The following is a 27,323-nucleotide window of genomic DNA, read 5'->3' as shown; positions in this document are numbered from 1 at the left end:
TAAAACAGCTGATTCAACTTCCAGCTTCAGTTTTGCGTCACACCTGTTTCACACCTGTTTCATATCTATTTCATTCCTGTTTCATACCTGTCACATGCCCGCTTCACACCTATTTCACACCTTGTTTCATACCTGCTTCACACCTTGTTCACCCTGGTTTCACCCCTGGTTCATACCTGTTTTACATCTGGTTTACACCTGTTTAACACCTGTTTCATACCAGCTTCAGACCTGTTTAACACCTGGTTTACACCTGTTTAACACCTGTTTCATACCAGCTTCAGACCTGTTTAACACCTGGTTTACACCTGTTTAACACCTGTTTCATACCAGCTTCAGACCTGTTTAACACCTGGTTTACACCTGTTTAACACCTGTTTCATACCAGCTTCAGACCTGTTTAACACCTGGTTTACACCTGTTTAACACCTGTTTCATACCAGCTTCAGACCTGTTTAACACCTGGTTTACACCTGTTTAACACCTGTTTCATACCAGCTTCAGACCTGTTTAACACCTGGTTTACACCTGTTTAACACCTGTTTCATACCAGCTTCAGACCTGTTTCACATCTGGTTTACACCTGTTTCATACCAGCTTCAGACCTGTTTAACACCTTGTTTACACCTGTTTAACACCTGTTTCATACCAGCTTCAGACCTGTTTAACACCTTGTTTACACCTGTTTAACACCTGTTTCATACCAGCTTCAGACCTGTTTCACATCTGGTTTACACCTGTTTAACACCTGTTTCATACCAGCTTCAGACCTGTTTAACACCTGTTTAACACCTGTTTAACACCCGTTTCATACCAGCTTCAGACCTGTTTCACATCTGGTTTACACCTGTTTAACACCTGTTTCATACCAGCTTCAGACCTGTTTCACATCTGGTTTACACCTGTTTAACACCTGTTTCATACCAGCTTCAGACCTGTTTCACATGTGGTTTACACCTGTTTAACACCTGTTTCATACCAGCTTCAGACCTGTTTAACACCTGGTTTACACCTGTTTAACACCTGTTTCATACCAGCTTCAGACCTGTTTAACACCTGGTTTACACCTGTTTAACACCCGTTTCATACCAGCTTCAGACCTGTTTAACACCTGGTTTACACCTGTTTAACACCCGTTTCATACCAGCTTCAGACCTGTTTCACATCTGGTTTACACCTGTTTAACACCCGTTTCATACCAGCTTCAGACCTGTTTAACACCTGGTTTACACCTGTTTAACACCCGTTTCATACCAGCTTCAGACCTGTTTAACACCTGGTTTACACCTGTTTAACACCTGTTTCATACCAGCTTCAGACCTGTTTCACATCTGGTTTACACCTGTTTAACACCCGTTTCATACCAGCTTCAGACCTGTTTAACACCTGGTTTACACCTGTTTAACACCTGTTTCATACCAGCTTCAGACCTGTTTCACATCTGGTTTACACCTGTTTAACACCTGTTTCATACCAGCTTCAGACCTGTTTAACACCTGGTTTACACCTGTTTAACACCTGTTTCATACCAGCTTCAGACCTGTTTAACACCTGGTTTACACCTGTTTAACACCTGTTTCATACCAGCTTCAGACCTGTTTAACACCTGGTTTACACCTGTTTAACACCTGTTTCATACCAGCTTCAGACCTGTTTCACATCTGGTTTACACCTGTTTCATACCAGCTTCAGACCTGTTTAACACCTTGTTTACACCTGTTTAACACCTGTTTCATACCAGCTTCAGACCTGTTTTACATCTGGTTTACACCTGTTTAACACCTGTTTCATACCAGCTTCAGACCTGTTTAACACCTGTTTAACACCTGTTTAACACCCGTTTCATACCAGCTTCAGACCTGTTTCACATCTGGTTTACACCTGTTTAACACCTGTTTCATACCAGCTTCAGACCTGTTTCACATCTGGTTTACACCTGTTTAACACCTGTTTCATACCAGCTTCAGACCTGTTTCACATGTGGTTTACACCTGTTTAACACCTGTTTCATACCAGCTTCAGACCTGTTTAACACCTGGTTTACACCTGTTTAACACCCGTTTCATACCAGCTTCAGACCTGTTTAACACCTGGTTTACACCTGTTTAACACCCGTTTCATACCAGCTTCAGACCTGTTTAACACCTGGTTTACACCTGTTTAACACCCGTTTCATACCAGCTTCAGACCTGTTTCACATCTGGTTTACACCTGTTTAACACCCGTTTCATACCAGCTTCAGACCTGTTTAACACCTGGTTTACACCTGTTTAACACCTGTTTCATACCAGCTTCAGACCTGTTTAACACCTGGTTTACACCTGTTTAACACCTGTTTCATACCAGCTTCAGACCTGTTTAACACCTGGTTTACACCTGTTTAACACCTCTTTCATACCAGCTTCAGACCTGTTTAACACCTGGTTTACACCTGTTTAACACCTGTTTCATACCAGCTTCAGACCTGTTTCACATCTGGTTTACACCTGTTTAACACCTGTTTCATACCAGCTTCAGACCTGTTTAACACCTGGTTTACACCTGTTTAACACCTGTTTCATACCAGCTTCAGACCTGTTTAACACCTGGTTTACACCTGTTTAACACCTGTTTCATACCAGCTTCAGACCTGTTTCACATCTGGTTTACACCTGTTTAACACCTGTTTCATACCAGCTTCAGACCTGTTTAACACCTGGTTTACACCTGTTTAACACCTGTTTCATACCAGCTTCAGACCTGTTTAACACCTGGTTTACACCTGTTTAACACCTGTTTCATACCAGCTTCAGACCTGTTTAACACCTGGTTTACACCTGTTTAACGCCTGTTTCATACCAGCTTCAGACCTGTTTAACACCTGTTTCATACCAGCTTCAGACCTGTTTAACACCTGGTTTACACCTGTTTAACACCTGTTTCATACCAGCTTCAGACCTGTTTAACACCTGGTTTACACCTGTTTAACACCTGTTTCATACCAGCTTCAGACCTGTTTGACACCTGTTTAACACCTGTTTCATACCAGCTTCAGACCTGTTTAACACCTGTTTCATACCAGCTTCAGACCTGTTTCACATCTGGTTTACACCTGTTTAACACCTGTTTCATACCAGCTTCAGACCTGTTTAACACCTGTTTTACACCTGTTTAACACCCGTATCATACCAACTTCAGACCTGTTTAACACCTGGTTTACACCTGTTTCACACCTGTTTTGTTCCCGTTTCATAACTGAACTAGTTCGCACACGAGTTTGAGGTCTTCCCTTATGGTGTTTAAACCGTTGTCTCATGTCTAAACTCCCTTATCTCGCACAGAACAGCCTCCAGCTCTGACATTTTTGTCTTGTATTCGCGCTGTTTTGGTTGGTAGCTTCTTCGCTAGTTGTAAAGCTAGATGTGTAGGGTGTAAATGTGTGTTTCCAGCCTTGTTTTTGTTTTTCCTTCTGGACATAATCTGAGCCCGAACTATTGTCTTGCCTCCATCGGTAATGATGTCAGGCTTCTGGCTTTTCCTTAACTTCTCAGGGGGAGCACTGCTTCTCTTAGAAGTTGTGTTGTTCAACCCAGATCCAATTTCCATGTCTTTTACATCCGTTTCACACCTGTTTCACACTTCAGACTGAACCCAGCTGTTGCATCGTAGCTATGGTGGAAGTCACTTCATCAGTGATCATTTTAACACCATCTGGCTGCATTATTTTCGTATATAAGCTGGCTTTAGGCAGGGACAAGAGGAGGCAACACCCCCTCAAAGGAACCCTTTACCACCTCAAACCAAATCCACCAAAAATGCATTAACTACCTAAACTCTCCCCCCTCTGCACTGAGCTGCATGCCGGTTGTACAGCGTTGGATTGCAGGACCCTCCTTCTCCTCCCAGTGAACAACCAATCAGCGTTCAGTATGCAAATAGGTTGATAAGCAGCCTGATGGGTGGGTGTCGGGTTTCTCCCCCTCGCTGGCTGAGCTGCTGCAGCGGTAAAACCTTAAGGAAGTGAAGCTGTTAAACACCTCGTAGCGGTTTATACGATGAGATCTGCCACTTAATTACCATAAATACAGTTGTATATAACATCTATGTGTTCTGTCTACAGGGGATTGTTGTTTCTTTAAGTGTGTGAGTCTGTCAGCGGGAGCGTTGCTCCATCACACATGACCTCTATATGTGTGTGCCCGCTCTGAACCAATCAGACGGAGAGAAAACGACCCCGTCAGGAAGCTCCGCACAGCCTCTCGTTCTACATGCTGGTTTAAAGATAATCCCACTAAGTTTTACTTCTTGTTTTCCCAACTCCCGCTGGGCAGAGATCTGCTGGGTGACGCAATTTGACGTTCCACCATAAACCGGAAGTAAGGCCTGTAGGCCCCGCCCACCTCGCGTTAGCCGCTGCTGTGGGAAAAACTAGCAAAGATTTTATCTTCGATATTAATTTTAATAAATTAACATTGTTTCACTTTACTGGCAGAATAAAATCCGACTCAGAGGATTTACCAGGTACCGCAGACTAAAGAGGAAAATCTGCTGATTTAGCTTTCTTCGTGTTGGACTGTTTATGTCGGCGTTTATTTCATCCTTTCTGTTTCACGTGACTTTATCAATACAGATACATGCAGACTAATCAATAGGTTGTATTGATGGTTTCTCCTCGTGTCCAGAGCTGATCAGACTGTAGGTTTGGCACATTGAAGTAAACCTGGGAATAAAGGTAAATAAAACATCATTCCAGATGTTGACTTTAAAGTTTAAATATAACTTTAGAAATGTTATATATCTAATGGGATATTAGTTATAATATTGATCATGATAGATGTTCGTTATTTTCTTTTTAAAAATCCCAAATAAACAGCGTGGAGGTAAATATGTAATTATAATAAAATCTAAAAACATGAAGACACGAGGAGGAAAGCTGTCCAAAAAGAAGGACATAAAATCATGACTGAAAGATGAGAAAAGAAATGATGGAGGGGTCTGTTCCATAAGAGCAAAGACCTGCATCCTAGATCTGCTTCATAGATCTGCATCGTGAAAGGCAGAAAAATCTGGTCTGATCTGGTTTCCCTGTTGAAACTCTTCTGTTTGTGTCTCATCAGTTCTTGTATGTGGAGACTTGGTCCTTGTCCCACATGGCGTCTGTCAGAGCCCCGGGACCGAAGGTCCCCGACTGCGTGACCAAAGTGTCGTTGACCATTTCTTGTGAGGACCTGCTGGACATGGACGCCTTCTCCAAGTCGGACCCTCTGTGTGTCCTTTTCACGAACACCTCAGGATCCCACTGGATGGAGGTCTGTCCATCCTTTCTGCTAGTTGTCCTTCCTGATCTGAGACATCATGACTGCCCTTATTCTGGAATATTATCTTATCTTATCAGATCGGTCGGACGGAGAAAATCCAGAACTGTCTCAGTCCCAGGTTTTCTCAGAACCTGGTCTTGGACTACTACTTCGAGACAGTGCAGAAGCTTCGCTTCGAAGTCTACGACATCGACAGCGAGAGGTGCAGCTTGGAAGAGGCGGATTTCCTGGGACAAATGGAATGCACGCTGGGACAGGTACGTCTATGGAACATCTGCAACATAATGCTGGTTTAGTCTGAAACATCTGGAATAAAGCAGCAACATCATGCTAGTTTAATCTGGAACATCTGGAATAAAGCAGCAACATCATGCTAGTTTACTCTGAAACATCTGGAATAAAGCAGCAACATCATGCTAGTTTAATCTGGAACATCTGGAATAAAGCAGCAACATCATGCTAGTTTAATCTGAAACATCTGGAATAAAGCAGCAACATCATGCTAGTTTAATCTGGAACATCTGGAATAAAGCAGCAACATCATGCTGGTTTACTCTGAAACATCTGGAATAAAGCAGCAACATCATGCTGGTTTAATCTGGAACATCTGGAATAAAGCAGCAACATCATGCTAGTTTAATCTGGAACATCTGGAATAAAGCAGCAACATCATGCTAGTTTAATCTGGAACATCTGGAATAAAGCAGCAACATCATGCTAGTTTAGTCTGGAACATCTGGAATAAAGCAGCAACACCATGCTGATTCATTTTACATATTTACACTCAGATTATGAAATATTTTCTTTCAGATTAATTTTTTATATTTTCATTAATCAAACCCCTCCCTGGGCCATCACCTTATTGTGGTGGAGGGGTTTGTGTGTCCTGAAGATCCTAGCAGCTATATTGTCGGGGGCTTTATGCCCCTGGTAGGGTCACCCATGGGAAACAGGTGTCTAGGGGAAGATCAAGTACGGCTCATCAACCCCTTTGATGAACACAAACTTGATGAAAGGGTAGTTTCCCTCTGCCTTCAGGTGGGGGGACGGGTTCTGACTGTTGTCTGTGTCAGAGGCATGGGAGGAGTTCGGCGAGGCCATGGAGAAAGACTTCCGGACGGCTTCGAGGAGATTCTGGTCCACCATCCGGCGGCTCAGGAGGGGGAAGCAGTGCTCCATCAACACTGTGTACAGTGGAGGTGGGGAGCTGCTGACCTCAACTCGGGACGTTGTGGGTCGGTGGAGGGAATACTTCGAAGACCTCCTCAATCCTACCAACATGTCTTCCGATGAGGAAGCAGAGCTGGTGGACTCAGGGGTGGACTCTCCTATCTCTGGGGCTGAAGTCGCTGAGGTGGTCAAAAAGCTCCTTGGCGGCAAGGCCCCGGGGGTGGATGAGATCCGCCCGGAGTTCCTTAAGGCTCTGGATGCTGTGGGGCTGTCCTGGCTGACACGCCTCTGCAGCATCGCGTGGACATCGGGGACAGTACCGCTGGATTGGCAGACTGGGGTGGTGGTCCCCATTTTTAAGAAGACCACCAAAGTCTACATGTGCTTTGTGGACCTGGAGAAGGCGTTCGACCGTGTCCCCCGGGGGCTCCTATGGGGGGTACTCCGGGAGTATGGGGTACCGGACCCCCTTGTACGAGCTGTCCGGTCCCTGTACGACAGGTGTCAGAGCTTGGTCCGCATTGCCGGTAGTAAGTCGGATTCGTTTCCGGTGAGGGTTGGACTCCGCCAAGGCTGCCCTTTATCACCGATTCTGTTCATAACTTATATGGACAGAATTTCTAGGTGCAGCCGAGGTGTTGAGGGGATCTGGCTTGGTGGCCTCAGGATTGGGTCCCTGCTTTTTGCGGATGACGTGGTCCTGTTGGCTTCATCTGGTCGTGATCTCCAGCTCTCACTTGAGCGATTCACGGCCGAGTGTGAAGCGGCTGGGATGAGAATCAGCACCTCCAAATCTGAGACCATGGTCCTCAGCCGGAATAGGGTGGATTGCCCTCTCCGGGTCGGGGGTCAGGTCCTGCCTCAAGTGGAGGAGTTTAAATATCTCGGGGTCTTGTTCACGAGTGAGGGAAGGATGGAGCGCGAGATCGACAGACGGATCGGTGCGGCGTCTGCAGTAATGCGGACTCTGCGCCGGTCTGTCGTGGTGAAGAAGGAGCTGAGCCAGAAGGCGAAGCTCTCGATTTACCAGTCGATCTACGTTCCTACCCTCACCTATGGTCATGAGCTGTGGGTCGTGACCGAAAGAAGGAGATCTCGTATACAGGCGGCTGAAATGGGTTTCCTCCGCAGGGTGGCCGGGCTCTCCCTTAGAGATAGGGTGAGGAGCTCGGTCATCCAGGAGGAGATCAGAGTAGAGCCGCTGCTCCTCCGCATCGAGAGGAACCAGTTGAGGTGGCTCGGGCATCTGGTCAGGATGCCTCCTGGACCTCCCTGGTGAGGTGTTCCAGGCACGTCCCTCTGGGAGGAGACCCCGGGGAAGACCCAGGACACGCTGGAGGGATTATATCTCTCGGCTGGCCTGGGAACGCCTCGGGATCCCCCCGCAGAGTTGGTAAATGTGGCTGGGGAGAGGGAAGTCTGGGCTTCCCTGCTTAGGCTGCTGCCCCCGCGACCCGACCCCGGATAAGCGGCAGAAGATGAGATGGGATCATTAATCAAAGGGAAAGAAGCAGATTCTTCTCTACCAAGTTACTAAATGGATTTATCAGTAATTAAATATTGATCAGTGAGTCTTATCAGATCTTTTGCTTCCATTCCAGATTGTCTCCTCCAGGACTTTCACCAGACGGCTGGTCAGGAGGGATCAGAGACCTGCTGGGAACGGCTCCATCACTGTGAGAGACAATCCTCTTTTCTTTTATACATGAAGAAGATGCGGATGATGATCAGGATGATGTCTTCCAGATCTGTGCAGAGGAGAGGAATGATAACAGGATGGTGATCTTTGAAGTTTCTGCAAGAAAACTGGACAAAAAGGTTTTTACACATAACTAAAAACTTGCTAACGCCACGTTACTCCATACTGTCACCTTGTCACCATCTTATCTCCACGTTGTCTCCAAGTTGTCTCCACCTTGTCACCATCTTGTCTCCACGTTGTCTCCAAGTTGTCTCCACCTTGTCACCATCTTGTCTCCACGTTGTCTCCAAGTTGCCTCCACCTTGTCTCCTCGTTGTCTCCACCTTGTCACCATCTTATCTCCACGTTATCGCCACCTTGTCACCATCTTGTCTCCACCTTGTCACCATCTTGTCTCCACCTTGTCTCCTCGTTGTCTCCACCTTGTCACCATCTTATCTCCACGTTATCGCCACCTTGTCACCATCTTGTCTCCACGTTGTCTCCAAGTTGTCTCCACCTTGTCACCATCTTATCTCCACGTTATCGCCACCTTGTCACCATCTTGTCTCCACGTTGTCTCCAAGTTGCCTCCCCCTTGTCTCCTCGTTGTCTCCACCTTGTCACCATCTTATCTCCACGTTATCGCCACCTTGTCACCATCTTGTCTCCACGTTGTCTCCAAGTTGTCTCCACCTTGTCACCATCTTGTCTCCACGTTGTCCCCAAGTTGTCTCCACCTTGTCTCCTCGTTGTCTCCACCTTGTCACCATCTTATCTCCACGTTATCGCCACCTTGTCACCGTCTTGTCTCCACGTTGTCTCCAAGTTGCCTCCCCCTTGTCTCCTCGTTGTCTCCAAGTTGTCTCCACGTTGTCTCCACCTTGTCGCCGTCGCCACGTTGTCGCCACCTTGTCGCCACGTTGTCTCCACCTTGTCTCCACGTTGTCGCCACGTTGTCTCCACCTTGTCTCCACGTTGTCTCCAAGTTGTCTCCTCGTTGTCTCCACCTTGTCTCCACGTTGTCTCCACCTTGTCGCCGTCGCCACGTTGTCGCCACGTTGTCGCCACGTTGTCGCCACCTTGTCTCCACGTTGTCTCCAAGTTGTCTCCTCGTTGTCTCCACCTTGTCTCCACGTTGTCTCCTCGTTGTCTCCACGTTGTCTCCAAGTTGTCTCCTCGTTGTCTCCACGTTGTCTCCAAGTTGTCTCCTCGTTGTCTCCACCTTGTCTCCACCTTGTCGCCGTCGCCACGTTGTCTCCACGTTGTCGCCACCTTGTCGCCACCTTGTCGCCACCTTGTCGCCACATTGTCTCCATGTTGTTGCCACGTTGTCGCCACGTTGTCGCCACGTTATCGCCACGTTGTCGCCACGTTGTCTCCACCTTGTCTCCACCTTGTCTCCACGTTGTCGCCACGTTGTCTCCACCTTGTCTCCACCTTGTCTCCACGTTGTCTCCAAGTTGTCTCCTCGTTGTCTCCACCTTGTCTCCACGTTGTCTCCACCTTGTCGCCGTCGCCACGTTGTCGCCACGTTGTCGCCACCTTGTCGCCACGTTGTCTCCATGTTATCGCCACGTTGTCGCCACGTTGTCGCCACGTTATCGCCACGTTGTCTCCACCTTGTCTCCACCTTGTCGCCACGTTGTCGCCACGTTGTCTCCATGTTGTTGCCACCTTGTCGCCACGTCGTCTCCACGTTGTCTCCACGTTGTCTCCACCTTGTCGTTGTCTCCACGTTGTCGCCACGTTGTCGCCACGTTATCGCCACGTTGTCGCCACGTTGTCTCCACCTTGTCTCCACGTTGTCGCCACGTTGTCTCCACCTTGTCTCCACGTTGTCGCCACGTTGTCTCCACCTTGTCTCCACGTTGTCTCCACGTTGTCTCCAAGTTGTCTCCTCGTTGTCTCCACCTTGTCTCCACGTTGTCTCCACCTTGTCGCCGTCGCCACGTTGTCGCCACGTTGTCGCCACGTTGTCGCCACCTTGTCGCCACGTTGTCGCCACGTTGTCGCCACCTTGTCGCCACGTTGTCTCCATGTTATCGCCACGTTGTCGCCACGTTGTCGCCACGTTGTCGCCACGTTGTCTCCACCTTGTCTCCACCTTGTCGCCACGTTGTCGCCACGTTGTCTCCATGTTGTTGCCACCTTGTCGCCACGTCGTCTCCACGTTGTCTCCAAGTTGTCTCCTCGTTGTCTCCACCTTGTCTCCACGTTGTCTCCACCTTGTCGCCGTCGCCACGTTGTCGCCACGTTGTCGCCACCTTGTCGCCACGTTGTCTCCATGTTATCGCCACGTTGTCGCCACGTTGTCGCCACGTTATCGCCACGTTGTCTCCACCTTGTCTCCACCTTGTCGCCACGTTGTCGCCACGTTGTCTCCATGTTGTTGCCACCTTGTCGCCACGTCGTCTCCACGTTGTCTCCAAGTTGTCTCCTCGTTGTCTCCACCTTGTCTCCACGTTGTCTCCACCTTGTCGCCGTCGCCACGTTGTCGCCACGTTGTCGCCACCTTGTCACCACCTTGTCGCCACGTCGTCTCCACGTTGTCGCCACCTTGTCGCCACGTTGTCTCCACCTTGTCTCCACGTTGTCTCCACCTTGTCTCCACGTTGTCACCACCTTGTCGCCACGTTGTCTCCACCTTGTCTCCACGTTGTCGCCACCTTGTCGCCACGTTGTCTCCACCTTGTCTCCACGTTGTCGCCACGTTGTCGCCACGTTGTCTCCACGTTGTCGCCACGTTGTCTCCACGTTGTCGCCACTTTGTCTCCATGTTGTCGCCACGTCGTCTCCACGTTGTCGCCACCTTGTCGCCACGTCGTCTCGTCGTCTCCACGTTGTCTCCACGTTGTCTCCACGTCGTTGCCACGTCGTTGCCACGTTGTCGCCACGTTGTCGCCACCTTGTCGCCACGTCGTCGCCACGTCGTCGCCACGTTGTCGCCACCTTGTCGCCACGTCGTCGCCACGTCGTCGCCACGTTGTCGCCACCTTGTCTCCACGTTGTCTACAACTTTTCTCCACCTTGTCGCCACGTTGTCGCCACTTTGTCTCCATGTTGTCGCCACGTCGTCTCCACGTTGTCTCCACCTTGTCACCACGTTGTCGCCACGTTGTCTCCACGTCGTCGCCACGTCGTCTCCACGTTGTCTCCACCTTGTCGTTGTCTCCACGTTGTCGCCACGTTGTCGCCACGTTGTCGCCACGTTGTCTCCACGTTGTCTCCACGTTGTCTCCACCTTGTCGCCACGTTGTCTCCACCTTGTCGCCACGTTGTCGCCACGTTGTCTCCACGTTGTCGCCACGTTGTCTCCACCTTGTCGCCATGTTGTCGCCATGTTGTCGCCACGTTGTCGCCACGTTGTCTCCACGTTGTCTCCACGTTGTCGCCACGTTGCCGCCACGTTGTCGCCACGTTGTCGCCACGTTGTCGCCACGTTGTCGCCACATTGTCTCCACGTTGTCGCCACATTGTCTCCACGTTGTCTCCACCTTGTCGCCACGTTGTCTCCACCTTGTCTCCACGTTGTCGCCACCTTGTCTCCACGTTGTCTCCACCTTGTCGCCACGTTGTCGCCACGTCGTCGCCACGTTGTCGCCACGTCGTCGCCACGTCGTCGCCACATCGTCGCCACGTTGTCTACAACTTTTCTCCACGTTGTCTCCACGTTGTCGCCACGTTGTCTCCACCTTGTCGCCACGTTGTCGCCACTTTGTCTCCATGTTGTCGCCACGTCGTCTCCACGTTGTCACCACGTTGTCGCCACGTTGTCACCACGTTGTCTCCACGTCGTCGCCACGTCGTCTCCACGTTGTCTCCACCTTGTCGCCACGTTGTCTCCACGTTGTCTCCACCTTGTCGCCACCTTGTCGTTGTCTCCACGTTGTCGCCACCTTGTCGCCACGTTGTCTCCACGTTGTCTCCACCTTGTCGCCACGTTGTCTCCACGTTGTCGCCACGTTGTCACCACGTTGTCTACAACTTTTCTCCACCTTGTCGCCACGTTGTCGCCACATTGTCTCCACGTTGTCGCCACCTTGTCTCCACGTTGTCGCCACGTTGTCTCCACCTTGTCGCCACGTTGTCTCCACCTTGTCGCCACGTTGTCTCCACGTTGTCGCCACCTTGTCGCCACGTTGTCTCCACCTTGTCGCCACGTTGTCTCCACCTTGTCGCCACGTTGTCTCCATGTTGTCGCCATGTTGTCTCCACCTTGTCGCCACGTTGTCTCCACGTTGTCGTTGTCTCCACGTTGTCGCCACGTTGTCGTTGTCTCCACGTTGTCGCCACGTTGTCGCCACATTGTCTCCACGTTGTCGCCACATTGTCTCCACGTTGTCTCCACCTTGTCGCCACGTTGTCTCCACGTTGTCGCCACGTTGTCTCCACCTTGTCGCCACGTTGTCGCCACGTTGTCGCCACATTGTCTCCACGTTGTCGCCACATTGTCTCCACGTTGTCTCCACCTTGTCTCCACGTTGTCTCCACGTTGTCTCCACCTTGTCGCCACGTTGTCTCCACCTTGTCTCCACGTTGTCGCCACCTTGTCTCCACGTTGTCTCCACCTTGTCGCCACGTTGTCGCCACGTCGTCGCCACGTCGTCGCCACGTCGTCGCCACATCGTCGCCACGTTGTCTACAACTTTTCTCCACGTTGTCTCCACGTTGTCGCCACGTTGTCTCCACCTTGTCGCCACGTTGTCGCCACGTCGTCTCCACGTTGTCACCACGTTGTCGCCACGTTGTCTCCACGTTGTCTCCACGTTGTCTCCACCTTGTCGTTGTCTCCACGTTGTCGCCACGTTGTCTCCACCTTGTCGCCACGTTGTCTCCACGTTGTCGCCACGTTGTCTCCACCTTGTCGGCACGTTGTCTCCACGTTGTCGCCACGTTGTCGCCACCTTGTCGCCACCTTGTCGCCACGTCGTCTCGTCGTCTCCACGTTGTCTCCACGTTGTCTCCACGTCGTTGCCACGTCGTTGCCACGTTGTCGCCACGTTGTCGCCACCTTGTCGCCACGTCGTCGCCACGTCGTCGCCACGTTGTCGCCACCTTGTCGCCACCTTGTCGCCACGTCGTCGCCACGTCGTCGCCACGTTGTCGCCACGTTGTCGCCACCTTGTCTCCACGTTGTCTACAACTTTTCTCCACCTTGTCGCCACGTTGTCGCCACTTTGTCTCCATGTTGTCGCCACGTCGTCTCCACGTTGTCTCCACCTTGTCACCACGTTGTCGCCACGTTGTCTCCACGTCGTCGCCACGTCGTCTCCACGTTGTCTCCACCTTGTCGTTGTCTCCACGTTGTCTCCACGTTGTCGCCACGTTGTCGCCACGTTGTCGCCACGTTGTCGCCACGTTGTCGCCACGTTGTCTACAACTTTTCTCCACGTTGTCTCCACGTTGTCTACAACTTTTCTCCACCTTGTCGCCACGTTGTCGCCACTTTGTCTCCATGTTGTCGCCACGTCGTCTCCACGTTGTCTCCACCTTGTCACCACGTTGTCGCCACGTTGTCTCCACGTCGTCGCCACGTCGTCTCCACGTTGTCTCCACCTTGTCGTTGTCTCCACGTTGTCTCCACGTCGTCTCCACGTTGTCTCCACGTCGTCGCCACGTCGTCTCCACGTTGTCTCCACCTTGTCGTTGTCTCCACCTTGTCGCCACCTTGTCGCCACCTTGTCGCCACGTTGTCTCCACGTTGTCGCCACCTTGTCGCCACGTTGTCTCCACGTTGTCGCCACCTTGTCGCCACGTTGTCTCCACGTTGTCTCCACGTTGTCTCCACGTTGTCGCCACCTTGTCGCCACGTTGTCGCCACGTTGTCTCCACGTTGTCGCCACCTTGTCGCCACGTTGTCTCCACCTTGTCGCCACCTTGTCGCCACCTTGTCGCCACGTTGTCTCCACGTTGTCGCCACCTTGTCGCCACGTTGTCTCCACGTTGTCGCCACGTTGTCTCCACGTTGTCTCCACCTTGTCGCCACGTTGTCTCCACCTTGTCGCCACGTTGTCTCCACGTTGTCGCCACGTTGTCGCCACGTTGTCTCCACCTTGTCGCCACCTTGTCGCCACGTTGTCTCCACGTTGTCGCCACGTTGTCTCCACGTTGTCTCCACCTTGTCGCCACGTTGTCGCCACGTTGTCGCCACGTTGTCGCCACGTTGTCTCCACGTTGTCTCCACCTTGTCGCCACGTTGTCTCCACCTTGTCGCCACGTTGTCGCCACGTTGTCTCCACGTTGTCGCCACGTTGTCTCCACCTTGTCGCCATGTTGTCGCCATGTTGTCGCCACGTTGTCGCCACGTTGTCTCCACGTTGTCTCCACGTTGTCGCCACGTTGCCGCCACGTTGTCGCCACGTTGTCGCCACGTTGTCGCCACATTGTCTCCACGTTGTCGCCACATTGTCTCCACGTTGTCTCCACCTTGTCGCCACGTTGTCTCCACCTTGTCTCCACGTTGTCGCCACCTTGTCTCCACGTTGTCTCCACCTTGTCGCCACGTTGTCGCCACGTCGTCGCCACGTTGTCGCCACGTCGTCGCCACGTCGTCGCCACGTCGTCGCCACATCGTCGCCACGTTGTCTACAACTTTTCTCCACGTTGTCTCCACGTTGTCGCCACGTTGTCTCCACCTTGTCGCCACGTTGTCGCCACTTTGTCTCCATGTTGTCGCCACGTCGTCTCCACGTTGTCACCACGTTGTCGCCACGTTGTCTCCACGTCGTCGCCACGTCGTCTCCACGTTGTCTCCACCTTGTCGTTGTCTCCACGTTGTCGCCACGTTGTCTCCACCTTGTCGCCACGTTGTCTCCACGTTGTCGCCACGTTGTCTCCACCTTGTCGCCACGTTGTCTCCACGTTGTCGCCACGTTGTCGCCACGTTGTCGCCACCTTGTCGCCACGTCGTCTCGTCGTCTCCACGTTGTCTCCACGTTGTCTCCACGTCGTTGCCACGTCGTTGCCACGTTGTCGCCACGTTGTCGCCACCTTGTCGCCACGTCGTCGCCACGTCGTCGCCACGTTGTCGCCACCTTGTCGCCACGTCGTCGCCACGTCGTCGCCACGTTGTCGCCACCTTTTCTCCACGTTGTCTACAACTTTTCTCCACCTTGTCGCCACGTTGTCGCCACTTTGTCTCCATGTTGTCGCCACGTCGTCTCCACGTTGTCTCCACCTTGTCACCACGTTGTCGCCACGTTGTCTCCACGTCGTCGCCACGTCGTCTCCACGTTGTCTCCACCTTGTCGTTGTCTCCACGTTGTCTCCACGTTGTCGCCACGTTGTCGCCACGTTGTCGCCACGTTGTCGCCACGTTGTCTACAACTTTTCTCCACGTTGTCTCCACGTTGTCTACAACTTTTCTCCACCTTGTCGCCACGTTGTCGCCACTTTGTCTCCATGTTGTCGCCACGTCGTCTCCACGTTGTCTCCACCTTGTCACCACGTTGTCGCCACGTTGTCACCACGTTGTCGCCACGTTGTCTCCACCTTGTCGTTGTCTCCACGTTGTCTCCACGTTGTCGCCACGTTGTCGCCACGTTGTCGCCACGTTGTCGCCACGTTGTCTACAACTTTTCTCCACGTTGTCTCCACGTTGTCTACAACTTTTCTCCACCTTGTCTCCACGTCGTCGCCACGTCGTCTCCACGTTGTCTCCACCTTGTCGTTGTCTCCACCTTGTCGCCACCTTGTCGCCACCTTGTCGCCACGTTGTCTCCACGTTGTCGCCACGTTGTCTCCACGTCGTCTCCACGTTGTCGCCACGTTGTCTCCACCTTGTCGCCACGTTGTCTCCACGTCGTCTCCACCTTGTCTCCACGTTGTCTCCACGTTGTCGCCACCTTGTCGCCACGTTGTCGCCATGTTGTCGCCACCTTGTCGCCACGTTGTCTCCACCTTGTCGCCACGTTGTCTCCACCTTGTCGCCACCTTGTCGCCACGTTGTCTCCACGTTGTCGCCACGTTGTCTCCACGTTGTCTCCACGTTGTCTCCACCTTGTCGCCACCTTGTCGCCACGTTGTCTCCACGTTGTCGCCACGTTGTCGCCACGTTGTCTCCACGTTGTCTCCACCTTGTCGCCACCTTGTCGCCACGTTGTCTCCACGTTGTCGCCACGTTGTCTCCACCTTGTCGCCACCTTGTCGCCACGTTGTCTCCACGTTGTCGCCACGTTGTCTCCACGTTGTCTCCACCTTGTCGTTGTCTCCACGTTGTCTCCACGTTGTCTCCACCTTGTCGCCACGTTGTCTCCACGTTGTCGCCACGTTGTCGCCACGTTGTCTCCACGTTGTCTCCACCTTGTCGCCACCTTGTCGCCACGTTGTCTCCACGTTGTCGCCACGTTGTCTCCACCTTGTCGCCACCTTGTCGCCACGTTGTCTCCACGTTGTCGCCACGTTGTCTCCACGTTGTCTCCACCTTGTCGCCACGTTGTCGCCACGTTGTCGCCACGTTGTCGCCACGTTGTCGCCACGTTGTCGCCACCTTGTCGCCACGTTGTCTCCACCTTGTCGCCACGTTGTCGCCACGTTGTCTCCACGTTGTCGCCACGTTGTCTCCACCTTGTCGCCACCTTGTCGCCACGTTGTCGCCACGTTGTCGCCACGTTGTCGCCACGTTGTCTCCACGTTGTCTCCACGTTGTCGCCACGTTGCCGCCACGTTGTCGCCACGTTGTCTACAACTTTTCTCCACGTCGTTGCCACGTTGTCTCCACCTTGTCGCCACGTCGTCTCGTCGTCTCCACGTTGTCTCCACGTCGTTGCCACGTTGTCTCCACGTTGTCTCCACGTCATTGCCACGTTGTCGCCACGTTGTCTCCACGTTGTCTCCACGTTGTCGCCACGTTGTCGCCACGTTGTCGCCACGATGTCGCCACGTTGTCGCCACGTTGTCTCCACGTTGTCGCCACGTTGTCGCCACGATGTCGCCACGATGTCGCCACCTTGTCGCCACGATGTCGCCACGTTGTCGCCACGTTGTCTCCACGTTGTCACCACGTTGTCGCCACGTTGTCGCCACGATGTCGCCACCTTGTCTCCACGTTGTCGCCACGATGTCTCCACGTTGTCTCCACCTTGTCGCCACGTTGTCGCCACGTTGTCTCCACGTTGTCGCCACGTTGTCGCCACGATGTCGCCACGATGTCGCCACCTTGTCTCCACGTTGTCGCCACGATGTCTCCACGTTGTCTCCACATTATCACCACCTTGTCGCCACATTATTGCCACCTTGTCGCCACCTTGTCTCCACGATGTCTCCACGTTGTCGCCACGATGTCGCCACGTTGTCTCCACGTTGTCTCCACGTTGTCGCCACGTTGTCGCCACATTGTCTCCACGTTGTCGCCACATTGTCTCCACGTTGTCTCCACCTTGTCGCCACGTTGTCTCCACGTTGTCGCCACGTTGTCTCCACCTTGTCGCCACGTTGTCGCCACGTTGTCGCCACATTGTCTCCACGTTGTCGCCACATTGTCTCCACGTTGTCTCCACCTTGTCGCCACGTTGTCTCCACCTTGTCTCCACGTTGTCGCCACCTTGTCTCCACGTTGTCTCCACCTTGTCGCCACGTTGTCGCCACGTCGTCGCCACGTTGTCGCCACGTCGTCGCCACGTCGTCGCCACATCGTCGCCACATCGTCGCCACGTTGTCTACAACTTTTCTCCACGTTGTCTCCACGTTGTCGCCACGTTGTCTCCACCTTGTCGCCACGTTGTCGCCACGTCGTCTCCACGTTGTCACCACGTTGTCGCCACGTTGTCTCCACGTCGTCGCCACGTCGTCGCCACGTCGTCTCCACGTTGTCTCCACCTTGTCGTTGTCTCCACGTTGTCGCCACGTTGTCTCCACCTTGTCGCCACGTTGTCTCCACGTTGTCGCCACGTTGTCTCCACCTTGTCGGCACGTTGTCTCCACGTTGTCGCCACGTTGTCGCCACCTTGTCGCCACCTTGTCGCCACGTCGTCTCGTCGTCTCCACGTTGTCTCCACGTTGTCTCCACGTCGTTGCCACGTCGTTGCCACGTTGTCGCCACGTTGTCGCCACCTTGTCGCCACGTCGTCGCCACGTCGTCGCCACGTTGTCGCCACCTTGTCGCCACGTCGTCGCCACGTCGTCGCCACGTTGTCGCCACGTTGTCGCCACCTTGTCTCCACGTTGTCTACAACTTTTCTCCACCTTGTCGCCACGTCGTCTCCACGTTGTCTCCACCTTGTCACCACGTTGTCGCCACGTTGTCTCCACGTCGTCGCCACGTCGTCTCCACGTTGTCTCCACCTTGTCGTTGTCTCCACGTTGTCTCCACGTCGTCTCCACGTTGTCTCCACGTCGTCGCCACGTCGTCTCCACGTTGTCTCCACCTTGTCGTTGTCTCCACCTTGTCGCCACCTTGTCGCCACCTTGTCGCCACGTTGTCTCCACGTTGTCGCCACCTTGTCGCCACGTTGTCTCCACGTTGTCGCCACCTTGTCGCCACGTTGTCTCCACGTTGTCGCCACCTTGTCGCCACGTTGTCGCCACGTTGTCTCCACGTTGTCGCCACGTTGTCTCCACCTTGTCGCCACCTTGTCGCCACCTTGTCGCCACGTTGTCTCCACCTTGTCGCCACGTTGTCTCCACCTTGTCGCCACGTTGTCGCCACCTTGTCGCCACGTTGTCTCCACGTTGTCGCCACGTTGTCTCCACGTTGTCGCCACGTTGTCGCCACCTTGTCGCCACGTTGTCTCCACCTTGTCGCCACGTTGTCTCCACGTTGTCGCCACGTTGTCGCCACGTTGTCTCCACGTTGTCTCCACCTTGTCGCCACCTTGTCGCCACGTTGTCTCCACGTTGTCGCCACGTTGTCTCCACCTTGTCGCCACGTTGTCGCCACTTTGTCTCCATGTTGTCGCCACGTCGTCTCCACGTTGTCACCACGTTGTCGCCACGTTGTCACCACGTTGTCTCCACGTCGTCGCCACGTCGTCTCCACGTTGTCTCCACCTTGTCGCCACGTTGTCTCCACGTTGTCTCCACCTTGTCGCCACCTTGTCGTTGTCTCCACGTTGTCGCCACCTTGTCGCCACGTTGTCTCCACGTTGTCTCCACCTTGTCGCCACGTTGTCTCCACGTTGTCTCCACGTTGTCGCCACGTTGTCACCACGTTGTCTACAACTTTTCTCCACCTTGTCGCCACGTTGTCGCCACATTGTCTCCACGTTGTCGCCACCTTGTCTCCACGTTGTCGCCACGTTGTCTCCACCTTGTCGCCACGTTGTCTCCACCTTGTCGCCACGTTGTCTCCACGTTGTCGCCACCTTGTCGCCACGTTGTCTCCACCTTGTCGCCACGTTGTCTCCACCTTGTCGCCACGTTGTCTCCATGTTGTCGCCATGTTGTCTCCACCTTGTCGCCACGTTGTCTCCACGTTGTCGTTGTCTCCACGTTGTCGCCACGTTGTCGTTGTCTCCACGTTGTCGCCACGTTGTCGCCACATTGTCTCCACGTTGTCGCCACATTGTCTCCACGTTGTCTCCACCTTGTCGCCACGTTGTCTCCACGTTGTCGCCACGTTGTCTCCACCTTGTCGCCACGTTGTCGCCACGTTGTCGCCACATTGTCTCCACGTTGTCGCCACATTGTCTCCACGTTGTCTCCACCTTGTCGCCACGTTGTCTCCACCTTGTCTCCACGTTGTCGCCACCTTGTCTCCACGTTGTCTCCACCTTGTCGCCACGTTGTCGCCACGTCGTCGCCACGTCGTCGCCACGTCGTCGCCACATCGTCGCCACGTTGTCTACAACTTTTCTCCACGTTGTCTCCACGTTGTCGCCACGTTGTCTCCACCTTGTCGCCACGTTGTCGCCACGTCGTCTCCACGTTGTCACCACGTTGTCGCCACGTTGTCTCCACCTTGTCGTTGTCTCCACGTTGTCGCCACGTTGTCTCCACCTTGTCGCCACGTTGTCTCCACGTTGTCGCCACGTTGTCTCCACCTTGTCGGCACGTTGTCTCCACGTTGTCGCCACGTTGTCGCCACCTTGTCGCCACGTCGTCTCGTCGTCTCCACGTTGTCTCCACGTTGTCTCCACGTCGTTGCCACGTCGTTGCCACGTTGTCGCCACGTTGTCGCCACCTTGTCGCCACGTCGTCGCCACGTCGTCGCCACGTCGTCGCCACCTTGTCGCCACCTTGTCGCCACGTCGTCGCCACGTCGTCGCCACGTTGTCGCCACGTTGTCGCCACCTTGTCTCCACGTTGTCTACAACTTTTCTCCACCTTGTCGCCACGTTGTCGCCACTTTGTCTCCATGTTGTCGCCACGTCGTCTCCACGTTGTCTCCACCTTGTCACCACGTTGTCGCCACGTTGTCTCCACGTCGTCGCCACGTCGTCTCCACGTTGTCTCCACCTTGTCGTTGTCTCCACGTTGTCTCCACGTTGTCGCCACGTTGTCGCCACGTTGTCGCCACGTTGTCGCCACGTTGTCGCCACGTTGTCTACAACTTTTCTCCACGTTGTCTCCACGTTGTCTACAACTTTTCTCCACCTTGTCGCCACGTTGTCGCCACTTTGTCTCCATGTTGTCGCCACGTCGTCTCCACGTTGTCTCCACCTTGTCACCACGTTGTCTCCACGTCGTCGCCACGTCGTCTCCACGTTGTCTCCACCTTGTCGTTGTCTCCACGTTGTCTCCACGTCGTCTCCACGTTGTCTCCACGTCGTCGCCACGTCGTCTCCACGTTGTCTCCACCTTGTCGTTGTCTCCACCTTGTCGCCACCTTGTCGCCACCTTGTCGCCACGTTGTCTCCACGTTGTCGCCACCTTGTCGCCACGTTGTCTCCACGTTGTCGCCACCTTGTCGCCACGTTGTCTCCACGTTGTCTCCACGTTGTCTCCACGTTGTCTCCACGTTGTCGCCACCTTGTCGCCACGTTGTCGCCACGTTGTCGCCACCTTGTCGCCACGTTGTCTCCACCTTGTCGCCACCTTGTCGCCACCTTGTCGCCACGTTGTCTCCACGTTGTCGCCACCTTGTCGCCACGTTGTCTCCACGTTGTCGCCACGTTGTCTCCACGTTGTCGCCACGTTGTCGCCACCTTGTCGCCACGTTGTCTCCACCTTGTCGCCACGTTGTCTCCACGTTGTCGCCACGTTGTCGCCACGTTGTCTCCACCTTGTCGCCACCTTGTCGCCACGTTGTCTCCACGTTGTCGCCACGTTGTCTCCACGTTGTCTCCACCTTGTCGCCACGTTGTCGCCACGTTGTCGCCACGTTGTCGCCACGTTGTCTCCACGTTGTCTCCACGTTGTCTCCACGTTGTCTCCACCTTGTCGCCACGTTGTCTCCACCTTGTCGCCACGTTGTCGCCACGTTGTCTCCACGTTGTCGCCACGTTGTCTCCACCTTGTCGCCATGTTGTCGCCATGTTGTCGCCACGTTGTCGCCACGTTGTCTCCACGTTGTCTCCACGTTGTCGCCACGTTGCCGCCACGTTGTCGCCACGTTGTCGCCACGTTGTCGCCACATTGTCTCCACGTTGTCGCCACATTGTCTCCACGTTGTCTCCACCTTGTCGCCACGTTGTCTCCACGATGTCGCCACGTTGTCGCCACGTTGTCTCCACGTTGTCTCCACCTTGTCGCCACATTGTCGCCACATTATCGCCACCTTTTCGCCACATTGTCGCCACATTATCACCACATTGTCGCCACCTTGTCGCCACATTATCGCCACCTTGTCGCCACCTTGTCGCCACATTGTCGCCACATTATCACCACATTGTCGCCACATTATCGCCACCTTTTCGCCACCTTGTCGCCACCTTGTCGCCACCTTGTCGCCACATTATCACCACCTTGTCGCCACATTATCGCCACCTTTTCGCCACCTTGTCGCCACATTATCGCCACCTTGTCGCCACGTTGTCTCCACGTTGTCGCCACGATGTCTCCACCTTGTCGCCACCTTGTCGCCACCTTGTCGCCACATTATCGCCACCTTGTCGCCACCTTGTCGCCACCTTGTCTCCACGTTGTCTCCACCTTGTCGCCACGTTGTCTCCATGTTGTCGTCACCTTGTCGCCACCTTGTCTCCACCTTGTCTCCACGTTGTCGCCACCTTGTCGCCACCTTGTCTCCACGTTGTCTCCACCTTGTCGCCACCTTGTCTCCACGTTGTCTCCACCTTGTCGCCACCTTGTCGCCACATTATCGCCACCTTGTCTCCACGTTGTCTCCACCTTGTCGCCACGTTGTCTCCATGTTGTCGTCACCTTGTCGCCACCTTGTCGCCACCTTGTCTCCACGTTGTCGCCACCTTGTCGCCACGTTGTCTCCATGTTGTCGTCACCTTGTCGCCACCTTGTCTCCACGTTGTCGCCACCTTGTCGCCACGTTGTCTCCATGTTGTCGTCACCTTGTCGCCACCTTGTCGCCACCTTGTCTCCACGTTGTCTCCACCTTGTCGCCACGTTGTCTCCATGTTGTCGTCACCTTGTCGCCACCTTGTCGCCACCTTGTCTCCACGTTGTCTCCACCTTGTCGCCACGTTGTCTCCATGTTGTCGCCACCTTGTCTCCACGTTGTCTCCACCTTGTCGCCACGTTGTCTCCATGTTGTCGCCACCTTGTCTCCACGTTGTCTCCACCTTGTCGCCACGTTGTCTCCACGTTGTCGCCACCTTGTCGCCACGTTGTCTCCACGTTGTCGCCACCTTGTCGCCACCTTGTCTCCACGTTGTCGCCACGTTGTCTCCACGTTGTCTCCATGTTGTCTCCACCTTGTCGCCACCTTGTCGCCACCTTGTCGCCACCTTGTCTCCACGTTGTCTCCACCTTGTCGCCACGTTGTCTCCATGTTGTCTCCACCTTGTCGCCACCTTGTCTCCACGTTGTCTCCACCTTGTCGCCACGTTGTCTCCACGTTGTCACCACCTTGTCGCCACCTTGTCTCCACGTTGTCTCCACCTTGTCGCCACGTTGTCTCCATGTTGTCTCCACCTTGTCGTCACCTTGTCGCCACCTTGTCGCCACCTTGTCTCCACGTTGTCTCCACCTTGTCGCCACGTAGTCTCCATGTTGTCGTCACCTTGTCGCCACCTTGTCGCCACCTTGTCGCCACCTTGTCTCCACGTTGTCTCCACCTTGTCGCCACCTTGTCGCCACGTTGTCTCCATGTTGTCGTCACCTTGTCGCCACCTTGTCGCCACCTTGTCTCCACGTTGTCTCCACCTTGTCGCCACGTTGTCTCCATGTTGTCGTCACCTTGTCGCCACCTTGTCGCCACATTATCACCACCTTGTCGCCACATTATCACCACCTTGTCGCCACCTTGTCGCCACCTTGTCGCCACATTATCACCACCTTGTCGCCACATTATCACCACCTTGTCGCCACCTTGTCGCCACCTTGTTGCCACCTTGTCTCCACGTTGTCTCCACCTTGTCGCCACGTTGTCTCCATGTTGTCGTCACCTTGTCGCCAACTTGTCGTCACCTTGTCGTCACCTTGTCGCCACCTTGTCGCCACATTATCGCCACCTTGTCGCCACCTTGTCGCCACCTTGTCGCCATGTCATGCTGATGTCACAAACATTCCTTTTTCAGGATTTTTTTGGGAAGTCTGATCCGTTCCTGGAATTCTTCAAGCAGACGGAAACAGGATGGCAGCTGGCTCACAGGACGGAGGTATCTATTCACATTGCAGGTTTCACCTGCAGCGTGTTGCTATGGTTACCTGACGGCCTTACCTGTCCTTCAGGTGGTGAAAAGCAACCTCAATCCAACATGGCGGCCGTTCCGGATCCCGCTGCAGGCCCTTTGCGGAGGCGACGTGGAGAAACCAATCAAGGTAAAAACGGCTTTCGAAGCATTTCGTCGTGTTTGATGGAAGGGTTGAAGTCTGGAATCCAGTTTTTATGTTTCTGTTTGTTTTTATCCTCCGACTCAAAGCCAGCTGATCAGGATGAGATGGTTACCAGGCAACCGCTCATGTGAGTTACAGTGAGGGACGCCGTGTCCATCGGTACATGGGAAGTCCTGGACACATCACATCTGTCATGAGTAGATCCAGTTCTGTGGAGACCGGCCCGTTGTTAGACTCTACTTACCTGGTTCAGATCTGTGTGTCTCAGCAACTTAAAATGAAAAGATGCATGTCAGTTGGGTCACCTGACGGGCCGGTCTCCATGTGCCAGTCGGGCCCAGTTGCTTTAGCATGTTGCTAGGTGGTGTCAGTTCCACTAGTTCCTGGTCTCTAAAGAGGTCTGCAGACCTCTCTGTGTGTTTCTGGAAGCTTCTTTCATGGCATGCTTTCTGTCCCATGCGGTCTGATGGATAGATGGTCCTGTTTGACGTCCATCCGTTGGACAGATCTGACTTAACGGTCCGGTGAAAACTGCCTGACCCTGTTTTTCTTCTGCAACCTGAACCAGGTGGACTGTTACGACCACAACAACAGCGGCTCCCACGACTTCATCGGCTCCTTCCAGACCAGTCTGAGCCAGATCCAGCAGGCGGCACAGTCATACGCGGTGAGCTCCGTCCAGACTGCACACGTCCCGGTCCCGCCTTCCGGTCCCGCCTTCCAGTCCCAGCGTCACGGTCCCGCCTTCCGGTCCCAGCGTCACGGTCCCGCCTTCCGGTCCTGCCTTCCGGTCCCAGCGTCCTGGTCCCGCCTTCCGGTCCTGCCTTCCGGTCCCAGCGTCACGGTCCCGCCTTCCGGTCCCAGCGTCCTGGTCCCGCCTTCCGGTCCCAGCGTCCTGGTCCCGCCTTCCGGTCCCAGCGTCCTGGTCCCGCCTTCCGGTCCTGGCGTCCCGGTCCCAGCGTCCTGGTCCCGCCTTCCGGTCCCGCCTTCCGGTCCCAGCGTCCTGGTCCCGCCTTCCGGTCCCAGCGTCCCGGTCCCGCCTTCCGGTCCCGCCTTCCGGTCCCAGCGTCCTGGTCCCGCCTTCCGGTCCCAGCGTCCCGGTCCCGCCTTCCGGTCCCGCCTTCCGGTCCTGGCGTCCCGGTCCAGGCGTCCTGGTCCCGCCTTCCGGTCCCAGCGTCACGGTCCCGCCTTCCGGTCCCAGCGTCCTGGTCCCGCCTTCCGGTCCCAGCGTCCCGGTCCCGCCTTCCGGTCCCAGCGTCACGGTCCCGCCTTCCGGTCCCAGCGTCCTGGTCCCGCCTTCCGGTCCCGCCTTCCGGTCCCAGCGTCCCGGTCCCGGCGTTCCGGTCCCGGCGTTCCGGTCCCAGCGTCACGGTCCCGCCTTCCGGTCCCGCCTTCCGGTCCCGCCTTCCGGTCCCAGCGTCCCGGTCCCGGCGTTCCGGTCCCGGCGTTCCAGTCCCAGCGTCACGGTCCCGCCTTCCGGTCCCGGCGTCCCGGTCCAGGCGTCCCGGTCCCGCCTTCCGGTCCTGGCGTCCCGGTCCCGCCTTCCGGTCCCAGCGTCCCGGTCCCGGCGTTCCGGTCCCGGCGTTCCGGTCCCAGCGTCCCGGTCCCGCCTTCCGGTCCCAGCGTCCCGGTCCCGGCGTTCCGGTCCCGGCGTCCCGGTCCCGGCGTCCCGGTCCCGGCGTTCCGGTCCCGGCGTTCCGGTCCCGGCGTTCCGGTCCTGGCGTCACAGTCCCGCCTTCCGGTCCCGGCGTCCCGGTCCAGGCGTCCCGGTCCCGCCTTCCGGTCCTGGCGTCCCGGTCCCGGCGTCCCGGTCCCGCCTTCCGGTCCCAGCGTCCCGGTCCCGCCTTCCGGTCCCAGCGTCCCGGTCCCGCCTTCCGGTCCCAGCGTCCTGGTCCCGCCTTCCGGTCCCGCCTTCCGGTCCCAGCGTCCCGGTCCCGGCGTTCCGGTCCCGGCGTTCCGGTCCCAGCGTCACGGTCCCGCCTTCCGGTCCCGGCGTCCCGGTCCTGGCGTCCCTGTCCCGGCGTCCCGGTCCCGCCTTCCGGTCCCAGCGTCCCGGTCCCGCCTTCCGGTCCCGGCGTCCCGGTCCCGGCGTTCCGGTCCCGGCGTCCCGGTCCCGGCGTTCCGGTCCCGGCGTTCCGGTCCCAGCGTCCCGGTCCCGCCTTCCGGTCCCAGCGTCCCGGTCCCGGCGTTCCGGTCCCAGCGTCCCGGTCCCGGCGTTCCGGTCCCGGCGTTCCGGTCCTGGCGTCACGGTCCCGCCTTCCGGTCCCGGCGTCCCGGTCCAGGCGTCCCGGTCCCGCCTTCCGGTCCCAGCGTCCCGGTCCCGCCTTCCGGTCCCAGCGTCCCGGTCCCAGCGTCCCGGTCCCGGCGTTCCGGTCCCAGCGTCCCGGTCCCGCCTTCCGGTCCCAGCGTCCCGGTCCCGGCGTTCCGGTCCCGGCGTTCCGGTCCCAGCGTCCCGGTCCCGCCTTCCGGTCCCAGCGTCCCGGTCCCGGCGTTCCGGTCCCAGCGTCCCGGTCCCGGCGTTCCGGTCCCGGCGTTCCGGTCCTGGCGTCACGGTCCCGCCTTCCGGTCCCGGCGTCCCGGTCCAGGCGTCCCGGTCCCGCCTTCCGGTCCCAGCGTCCCGGTCCCGCCTTCCGGTCCCAGCGTCCCGGTCCCAGCGTCCCGGTCCCGGCGTTCCGGTCCCAGCGTCCCGGTCCCGCCTTCCGGTCCCAGCGTCCCGGTCCCGGCGTTCCGGTCCCGGCGTTCCGGTCCCAGCGTCCCGGTCCCGCCTTCCGGTCCCAGCGTCCCGGTCCCGGCGTTCCGGTCCCAGCGTCCCGGTCCCGGCGTTCCGGTCCCGGCGTTCCGGTCCTGGCGTCACGGTCCCGCCTTCCGGTCCCGGCGTCCCGGTCCAGGCGTCCCGGTCCCGCCTTCCGGTCCCAGCGTCCCGGTCCCGCCTTCCGGTCCCAGCGTTCCGGTCCCAGCGTCCCGGTCCCGCCTTCCGGTCCCAGCGTCCCGGTCACAGCGTCCCGGTCCCGGCGTTCCGGTCCCAGCGTCCCGGTCCCGCCTTCCGGTCCCAGCGTCCCGGTCCCGGCGTTCCGGTCCCGGCGTCCCGGTCCCGGCGTTCCGGTCCCGGCGTTCCGGTCCCGGCGTTCCGGTCCTGGCGTCCTGGGGTCTCTGGATGAGAAGCAGATGATGGGAAAGATGTATCCTGTGTTTCAGGCCGAGTTCGATTGCATCAACAACAGCAAGAAGCAGAGAAAACGAGGATATAAAAACTCTGGAATCATCATCATCAAACAGGTCAAGGTACATCTCAGAGAGGACACATGACATCATCACCTTCACAT

General features: G+C 55.8%; 1 protein-coding gene across 3 annotated transcripts in view; it reads left to right on the top strand.

The window, feature by feature from the left end:
* Nucleotides 1–4,366: 4,366 nt before the first annotated feature.
* LOC306770787 (copine-3-like) overlaps nucleotides 4,367–27,323 on the top strand; it is a 47,555-nt gene continuing 24,598 nt past the window's right edge. For 2 of the 3 annotated variants that reach the window (XR_013771747.1, XM_079259734.1), the window contains exons 1-9: nucleotides 4,591–4,711; nucleotides 5,097–5,288; nucleotides 5,375–5,554; nucleotides 8,069–8,143; nucleotides 8,214–8,285; nucleotides 23,742–23,822; nucleotides 23,896–23,985; nucleotides 24,569–24,667; nucleotides 27,196–27,282. Coding sequence is in view for 2 of the 3 variants with exons in the window: in XM_079259734.1 (XP_079115860.1) it covers nucleotides 5,130–5,288; nucleotides 5,375–5,554; nucleotides 8,069–8,143; nucleotides 8,214–8,285; nucleotides 23,742–23,822; nucleotides 23,896–23,985; nucleotides 24,569–24,667; nucleotides 27,196–27,282 (843 nt within the window). In the remaining variant the exon portion in view is untranslated. Of the gene's footprint in view, nucleotides 4,501–4,590; nucleotides 4,712–5,096; nucleotides 5,289–5,374; nucleotides 5,555–8,068; nucleotides 8,144–8,213; nucleotides 8,286–23,741; nucleotides 23,823–23,895; nucleotides 23,986–24,568; nucleotides 24,668–27,195; nucleotides 27,283–27,323 lie in introns of those variants that run through there. The other variant, XM_079259735.1, reaches the window with a different exon arrangement.

This window comes from Telmatherina bonti (assembly GCF_933228915.1).
Source record: "Telmatherina bonti genome assembly, chromosome: 20".
Classification (NCBI taxonomy): domain Eukaryota; kingdom Metazoa; phylum Chordata; class Actinopteri; order Atheriniformes; family Telmatherinidae; genus Telmatherina; species Telmatherina bonti.
Note: the sequence above shows the minus strand (reverse complement) of the source record. Positions and strands in the feature narration are given on the sequence as shown.